This window comes from Coenobita brevimanus, chromosome 97, assembly GCF_032717465.1.
Source record: "Coenobita brevimanus isolate Jiangsu-jjx chromosome 97, ASM3271746v2, whole genome shotgun sequence".
NCBI lineage: Eukaryota > Metazoa > Arthropoda > Malacostraca > Decapoda > Coenobitidae > Coenobita > Coenobita brevimanus.
The window spans coordinates 1,873,671-1,882,921 of NC_137050.1; the positions used below are offsets into that span (position 1 = coordinate 1,873,671).

Here is a 9,251-nt window from a genome sequence, read left to right on the forward strand (position 1 = left end):
CGCCCTGATTTTTTTTTTTTTACAACTGGAAACAAATCGAATATGTTTCAGATACGCTACCAGGGGCCTCTGTGCTGGGGGGGGGGGTTAAGAGGAGAGGTGAAGGGGGTTGAGGGGGAGGGGGAGGATATAGAAGGGGTTGAGGGGGAGGGGGAGGGGGTTGAGGGGGAGGTGGAAGAGGGGTAAGGCGTAGAAGAGAGGTTATCAGAGATGGGATTTGATTGGAGGGGGAAGATTGATAGGTAGGGGTGAGTGAGTAGGGGGAAGGAGAGGTTGATGTAGGGGGAGGTTGAGGAAGCTAGATTTGAAAGAGGTGTGTGTGTGTAGGTAAGGGTGGATAGGGGAGGCTGTGAGGTAGGGGGGAATGCAGGTAAGGGAGGAGAATTGGGGGAGAGGGAGAGAGGGGGTGGGTGAGAGGGAGGGAAATGTGAGGGATGCCCGTGAGTAAGGAAAGGGAGGTGGAAACGAAGGAGGGGAGGGAGGGAGGGAGGTGGGTATGCAAGGAAGAAAGGGAGGGAGAGAGGGGAGGGTAGGAGAGGGGAGGTGAAGTAGGGAGGAGGGAGAGAAGGAAGGTGAGGAGAATTGAGAAGGACAGAGAGAAGAGAAACGGTAGAGGAGGGAGGGAGGAGGGATGCAAGCGAGAAATGGGAGGAACCAGAGTGAAGACAAATAAAGGAGGAAAGGGGGGAAAGAGGAAGGAAGAGAGAGAGAGAGAGAGAGAGAGAGTGAGTGAGTCAATTAGCAAGTTGTAAAGACATGATTAACGTAAGAGAGTCGCCTGCTACGACAGTCTTTCTTCCACGCAAGATTCGATTTAGGAATACAAAAGATTTCAAGACAACTGAATTTAGTGGAGACTGTTTTGAGCACCACTACTACCAGGAATCTCTTCTGAAGTTTGTTATAATCGTCTCGTTGTGGCATCATCGTTATCTTCATCGTCATCTTCATCTTAATCGTCATTATCGTCATCATCATCTTAATCGTCATCGTCAACATCTTCATCTTCGACCTCGGCTTCATTTTTATGATCATCATCGTCATCTTCTCCATTCTATCATCATCATCATCGTCGTAGTCGTTATCGTCATCATCGTTTTCATCAACTTTAGCGTCGTTATCATTTTTCACTGCCATCGTTATCATCCTCATCACCATTCATACTATTATGCACAAACTCTTTTTCGTAGAGTAAATATTTCCACACATAACATATCTTTAGCCTTTCTTCGTACTCATAACAATTAATATACATAACTCTCATGCACAGAGCAGTTCATATACATAACTTCTACATGCACGAGTACGGTATATATCTTCTTCACACATCACTCTCTCATACTCAACATTCATATACACAGCAACTCACTCACACACATAGCATATTCATCAGCGTATATCGTAGGCTGTATCATTTTTTCATAGCCCCAGTTTAACGTAGCCTTCTCTATACACCTTTCACCTTAACTTGGTCCAAATTTTCGCCCTTTTGCAGCTTATTTCGCGTAGTTTAGTGAGGAGAAAAAGACGATACTACGACTCTACATCCTTTCCATAGCACTTCCTCGTGACCAGCATTAATTCTAGCGTTAATCTTTCCTTACACCACAGCAGTCAAGATGGAGAGATGGCAGTTTTAGGCCATGTTAAAGTGAGGAGAGTGTAGTGGAGGTGTGTAGCCTAGCGTGGCCTACCCCTCTCGTATATCTCAATATGTATACGCCTAAATTGACGTAGCCCCTCCAATTCTCACAGTGCTGGACCGCGACGAGAGAGGGGGTGGGAGAAGCGAGAGAGAGAGAGAGAGAGTCACAAAGAAGAGGGAGAGAAGGGACAGGGGAGGGTTGAGAACGGGAGACGAAAGATAGAAAGAGATGAAGATACAAGGAATGAGAAGGGAGAAAGCAAGGATAGACAGAGAAGATTGAGAGCAAGGAAAACAAGAGTAGAGAGAAATGAGGACACGAGAGAGAGAGAGAGAGGGGGGGGGAGGAGGAGGAGGAGGAGGAGAGACTGAGAAAGAGGGAGATCTAGGAGACACGAAAGAGAGGGCAAGAGCTAGAGGACCAAGAGAACCAGAGTGGCTGATCCAATTTTCAACTTTGTAAAGGGGGGGAGAGGAGGAAATAAAAACCCGGTCTGCTCTCGTCTTTTGGATTCAATTAGGGGTGAAAGTTAGTGGCGAGCGAGAGGGAGAGAGGCAGAGGGCGGGCCGGGGACACATCTTCCAAATTCTCAAGTCTCTCACACACTCTAGCCAAATTCCTAATTCTCAGGTCTCTCTCACACTCAGGCCAAATTCCAGGTCACTCACACTTTAGCCGTCCTCTACTCTTCTGCACTGCCAGGATATCTTCACATCTTTTTTTTTATGGTATTCTAGTTATTGACAGACGCCCTTATTCGGCTGTGGACTTTTTAAACTGGAGAGGTTAGATTTAGCCTTCATATACCCCTTCGCTACAAGAGCTGTTCCCCCAAAGTTGCGTGAAATCGGCTAGTAGTAGTAGTAGTAGCAGTAGTAGTAGAAAAAGAAGGGATGAATGACCTTATGAAAAAGAAGAAAAATAGTAGGGAGCGGAGGGAAGGAGACAAGGGCGGGACAGGACCCAATCTCGCCAGTTTCAGATCACGCTAAGTCTAATCCCAGCTCATATGAGGACACCAGCAATGGCAGACAATAACCGTGGATCTAATATTCCGGTTGCCTGTATTTTAGGTCACCCGGAACCTTATCTCTGCCCGTGTGATAAAAATACAAACGGCAACACTCGTCCAAAAAAAGAAAAAAAAAAGACAGGGTATTTTTTATTTGTATATCAGGCCACACAAACTTAACACCTTTTCAGATGATAACATTCACGCTGACAAGCAAAAACCCTATTGTCTGTCTGCGTTTCTGGTCACCTTCAAGCTTATCACTGCTTGTATGAGATAAACACACACACTGATACCGCAGTGTTTATTCCAGACAGATTAGGGAAACAGTTATCGACCTCCGTAGTGAAGATCTAAACATTTAATCAGTACCTTTCTAGTTGTCCAGTAAAGGAAACGACCAAAATCTCCTAAATTTTGTGGTATAAACTTTACATCTGATGAATGTGATAATTTCCTGGCCAACATCTCCTCTTCTAACATGACCTCAGCTCACTCCAGCTTCTCTCAGCTCACCCTCAGCCCCTCTCTGCTTACCCTCAGCCTCTCAGCTCACCCTCAACCTTTCTTAGCTCATTCTCAGCCCCACTCAGCTCATTCTACTCACCTTCCCTCAAATATCGCTTTCTTCCCTTCAAACCCAACACTAATCAGCGTCACGGCCCAGTCTAACTTACCCTGACTTAGCCTACCCTAGTTTTATCTAATGTAACCAAATCAAGCAAAATCTAACTCAGCTAAACAATCCTAATTTTGTCTTACTTAACAAAACCTGACTTTCTTTGACGCAACCGATTCAGACTATTCCTAACGCGACGTAACCTAACTCTTTCTAACCATCCCTAACCTTGTGTAATGTACCCTAACCTCGTCTAACCTAACGCAACCTGATAAAGCCTTCCCTGGTCCATGTCTGTCTTTGCACCGCGTTTTTTCACTCCTGTCTTCTACTGTCTCTTTTCTCCTGTCTCTGTCTCTCGTCTCTTATCTCTCTTCTGTCTTTCTTCTGTCTCGCCTACCTCTCTATCTCCCGTCTCCCATCTCCTGTCTCTCCTCTGTCACCTCTGTCTCTATATGACTTCTTTTTTACTCATGCAACTTGTCTCTCCCACTTCTGTTTCTGCTTCCTGTTATAATCATCTCCATGTATAACAAAACAATAAAAAGGTTACTCACAAGAGCTTTTGTAAACCTTGGTGTAGTATTGGATGTCAGAGTTAGAAAAGTAGATTTTAGAGTGAGAGGCGTGAATTTAGAGAGACTGAGTGATTTGATTTAGAGGAGTGTGTGTGTGTGCGTGTGTGTGTGTGTGTGTGTGTGTGTGTGTGTGTGTGTGTGTATGTGTTAGTAATTGATTTTTCAAACCAAATTTTAATCATTGTTTTTTGCGAGGACGATCGATTCATCACCTCCGCACGAAGCCGTCGCCGGAGCACGAGATCAAGTTATAGACGATATTAACATCTAGCGGTGACGGGGTGCTAGGGGAATCCGTGAGAGAGAGAGGGAGAGAGCACTGAGGTGAGGAAGCGGGGTAGGCAACAAGGAGAGCATGGGCAGCAACAAGGGATCCCAAGGGTGGAAGGATTAGTTAGTTACGTGGTGCCTGGATGGTTCCTGGCTTGAGACTTTTATTCCTTCACTACGACAGATCATCCTTTGCCTTTTCAGTGCTATGGGTCTATCCTTAGTTCAGCGATGAAAGAATAAAATATCTATCATCTATCAGTTGCCAGACGCCTTAAGCCCGTAAGGGGTGGCCACAAACAAATCGCCTCCATAAAATATAAAACACGTAATAAAATATAAAACACTTAATTATATAGTAAGTTGTAGGAATTAGCCGTTAGACAGGTAGAGGGACCACTATGGCGACTGAATCATCTGGTATCTAGAGTACGGCTCCCCATTCAGCGGTTTTATAGCTGGATCTAAAAACATCTATATTCACATACCTATAATTTTCATACCATTCACCTCCAAGTGTTTAGGAATTATAGCTTTAGACTCAGCGGTTCTAGAGATTTTTGTGCATAGGTACTTTTTCTTCTAACATCTTTTCAGAGCAAGTTTAGTGACCTCTGCAGACCTGGCTTGTCAACCCAACTGTGTGTGTGTGTGTGTGTGTGTGTGTGTGTGTGTGTGTGTGTGAGAGAGAGAGAGAGAGAGAGAGAAAGAAAGTGAGAAAAAAAGTGATGACGGTCGCTTACAACAGAGTGATGGCCAAAGTAGTCGAGTGGATAGAGTAGCAGAGACCTTGTGAAAAGAAGGGGAGGAGGGGGAGTAGGCTCGGGGGACTAGGGGGCGAGTTGACGGTGGGGGAATGATGGAGGAGGGGGCGGTAGGGGTAGGGGTGGGGGAGGGGGGTTAGAAGGGGATCCGGCAATCGATCATGTTGATTTATTGCACATCCAGAGCGGGAGGGCGGCGTGGTGTGTCCTCTCTCTCTCTCTCTCTCTCTCTCTCTCATCTATCTGTCTATCTATATCTGTATTTTTATCTATCCATCAGTCCGTTTACTATTTTCCTGTTGACTCTCGCTCTCTGTGCCACTCTCTATATCAGTAGTTATCTATTTGTATCAGTCTCTCTCTCTCTCTCTCTCTCTCTCTCTCTCTCTCTCTCTCTCTCTCTCTGTCCACCAGAGTGTAACGTCCTCATATTCACCTCACGTCACTCTAATACTCACATCATACTCACCGTAAGTCATGTCAACTCACTTTCACTAGTTTGTATATTCATCATCACACCTCAGCACTCATCCTATTATTCATAGTAGTCACCTCACACTCCCTTGCTCATCATCACAGCATCTTTCATTCACACTAATTTTCACTTTCATGCACCTTATATATCATCATTTTCACACCCTCTAAAACTCATCTTCCTTCTACAAGATCTCACGTTCACTCTCGTACCGCTAAATATTTTCCTTCATACTGGATTCTATACACCTAACTCACCCTTAGTAATAGTCATCACACGACCTCACACACTCCATGATCTCCCCTTCCCAACACACACACACACACACACACACACACACACACACACACACACACACACACACACACACACACACCACTTCTGTACCATCTCGCATACCCATACCCTCCCCCTCCCACACAAACACATCACCCCACGTACCCCATAGCTCTCCCCCATACATGTCGCCATCTTTACACTTTATTTATTTCCATACTAACTCATTTCTTGAATTATCTGAGATCTTAGGACGTAGAGAAGCATTTTTTTTTTTCGGTGATATAATTGATGATGAAATTGATGGTTTTGATGATGATGATGATGTATAATGAAAATGGCACTCTTCACCAGCCTATGTTCATGATGATAATGATGATGATGATGATGATGACATGTTACCAGCAGTTTTTTATTATATGATGACACGCACTTTACCTGATTGCTTTAATGATGGTTGTGATAATGATGGTGATGGTGATGATGATAGTGGTGATGATGGTGATGATGATGATGGTGATGGTTATGACATGTTACTCACTTGCTTCTTTCTTTTGTCCCTTCAGGAGGCCCCGATGGAGTTAAGCTTCCAGGTGGTAGCCACAAGGAAGGTCAAGAAGAGAAAACAGCACTCATCAACCCCCAGCATCCAAGGAGACGAGCCTGAGAACGATGTGCAGACCCAAGAACCGGACCAGGGATGTGAAGAGCCCCCAGATAAAGTCCCGAAGGTGGAAGAGTCCCCCTGTCAGGATACATCTACAGTTATTACCCCGGATGACCAACCGCCCCTGGACACTCGGCCCCCTACACCCCCGGAGACTCCAGAGGGCGGGCGTGGGCGGGAAGGGGACATTCTGGAGGAGTCTGGTGTTACGCAGCTGAATCCGCAGACCGCTGTTGAAGATGAGTGCGAAAGGATAGAGGAGGCGCAGGAGGAAGTGGTTACCCAGGAATCAGAGCAGCTGATGCAGGAGGAAACTGTGCCTGTGGTGGAGGAGGAGGTGCCTGAAGAAGTACAAGAGGAAGAGGGACAAGAGGAAGAAGTGCAAGAAGAAGTACAGGAAGAAGTTGGACGAGAAGAAGTACAAGAGGAGGAAGTACAGGAGCCGGAGCAATCAGGGGAACTGGAGGAGGAAAGTCTTTACAAAACAGAAGCTCCTGAACGAGAAGACGAGAGTCAGCAGATCGAGGCTATGGACACTGCTGAAGACTTTGACACCTCCAAAGAATCCAACGACCTCATTGTGGACCACGATTCAGAAACTCCCCTCGAAGTCGACACCAGCCACGAAACAGAACCTGATGGGGAAGGGGAAGCAGACGGAGAACCAGAAGCCGAGTCTAGTGGCGATGTCGGTGTGGGCGGGGATAACGTGAATGGGGACATCGAAGTTAACGGGGACCTCGGTGTAAATGGGGACCTTGGAGTGAATGGGGACCTAGGAGTGGAAGGTGATGGTTCGGGTGACCTAGGTGTGGAGGAGATCACAGAGACTGAGAAACCTTGTGGGGAGGATGAGCAAGAGGACAGTGCCATTGACGTGACAGAGACAAGTGCTAGTGAGCCTCCAGATAGTGATGACAAAGACACAGACCTGAATGTGAGCACTGAGTCGACAGAACTGGAGCAGGAGGAGCACAGTGCACCCACCACCACCAGCAGAGAGGTACAAACTGACGAGGGGCCCATCAACCTCAGTCAGAGTGGCAAGGGAGACAAGAGGTTCTTCAGAAAGGATTTGTATGTTTTTACAGACAACGAGGAGGACGAGGAGGAGAGTGGAGAGCATGAGGAAGAGCGTGATGAAGTTGGCGCCTTGGATCTATCTCGCCATGCTCGTAGTGTGCGGGAGGCCAGGACACAACGGGAGAGCTTGGAGTCTCCACCCACACCAACCAGTACTACTGGTGCAGCGGGTGACAAATTAGACCGCAATGCGAGAGGTCAGGGCACGCAGACCATCCTCTCAATCACACAGAGCAAGAGGTCCAAGAAGCTGAAGCAACAGGCATGCATCTCCACTGCATCCTCACCTCCAGCAGTCCAGACTTCTTCTGCAGTCGCATCAATCAGGCCACCCATGCCGCTGGACTGGCCTCACTCCTCCCTTGTCCCCACCCACAGCCCACACGTTGCATTTAGTGATCTCATGACTCTGTCTCACGCAGCAGTGCAGCTACAGCTAGCCATGGCCCATGCTCAGGCACAAGCTCAAGCTCAGGCACAAGCTCAGGCCCAAGCTCAGGCCCAAGCTCAGGCCCAGGCTGAGGCCCAGGCGAGAGCACAGGCACAAGTCTTGAAAAGCTTGAAGGTGACCGAATCTCTGAGTATCGTGAATGGTTCTGGAGACACCCTCACCATCAGTCCTGTGACCTCTGCTCCAGAGACCAAATCTAACAAGAATAACTCAAAGAACCTGTCTAAATCTCATCACAAACTCAAGGCAGTCAATGGCAGTTCATTTGACAAACCATTCTCCACAAAATCTCATAACAGTCACAAATCATCAGGTAATATAATGAGCACCAAAAGTAGCAGCAGCAGCAGCAGCAGTAACAGCACCACCACCACCACCACCACCACCACCACCAGCAACAACAACAACAACCATGGCAACCTCAGAACAACCATAAACAAGTCGTCTCACACCGCCTCCCTCAAGATACCCACCGTGTCCCTAGCTTCCAAAACTAATGGTTCAACCTCTCCCTCAAGTACTAAGCCTGAGAAAGATCATACTGAGCGGACCGGGGATCCTGTATTTAAGATAACCAACCAGAAATTGGCAGAGATCATCAGACAGCAACGAAGTAACAATTACCGGTCATCAACCTCCACAACTTCCTCCCCATCCAGCACCTCCTCCACCAACAGCACCACTACCACTGTCTCCAGTCCCAGTGCCAGTAACTCCACCCCCACCAAGACCTCCTCCATGATCAACTCTGGCTTCAAGGTCAACAACGGTGGCAACGTGACCACTAGTCTTAGCAGCTCCGTCACTGCCACCCGAACCCCTGTCACCCCGAGTCAGAGCATCAGGAACACAAATACCAGCGTCCGCCAGATCCCCAATCCTTCGCTCATCCATCAGCGGTCTGAGTCGAGGATTTCCAGTGGCCTTACTGGACTCGGTCTCAGCTCCAGAAAACCCTCAGAGTCCATCAGTCGAATCGAGAGCTTAACGAGATCACTGCACGAAAAAGTGGCTGCCTCATCTCTAGCCATCAACTCTACTATTAGATAGATGCGAGGCAAAGACATCTTGGAAATGGTCATCATAATAAGAGTCCCAAACCATAAACTTTGGATGGTTATGATTGTGGCTGCAGTGGAAATGAGTCATAATCACATAAATGTAATTGGTTATTTTTTTCTTGAGCTGAAAAATGGTGCTAGGTGGAAGTGGAACTTGTGCTACTGTAATCTAGATTGTACATAATTATGAGTGCAGATTATATATGATGATAAAGTTAAAAGAACACCTGATTAGCCAAAACCAGCAGTGAGTTTAGACACAAAAGATCGCTTGCCTGAAGGTGTTGAATATGTGTACGTTCCTAAGAGAAGAACTCCCCATGAATCTAGCAGTGTTGCGCCTGAAAGG

General features: G+C 46.9%; 1 protein-coding gene across 1 annotated transcript in view; it reads left to right on the forward strand.

Annotated features, from left to right (window-relative positions):
* LOC145413769 (uncharacterized) overlaps positions 1 to 8,891 on the forward strand; it is a 181,653-nt gene extending 172,762 nt beyond the window's left edge. Inside the window, exons 11-13 of the mRNA XM_080283425.1 lie at positions 6,207 to 6,510; positions 6,565 to 6,999; positions 7,072 to 8,891. Coding sequence (XP_080139551.1) covers positions 6,207 to 6,510; positions 6,565 to 6,999; positions 7,072 to 8,891 — 2,559 coding nt within the window. The remainder of the gene's footprint in view (positions 1 to 6,206; positions 6,511 to 6,564; positions 7,000 to 7,071) is intronic.
* The last annotated feature ends 360 nt before the right edge of the window (positions 8,892 to 9,251 follow it).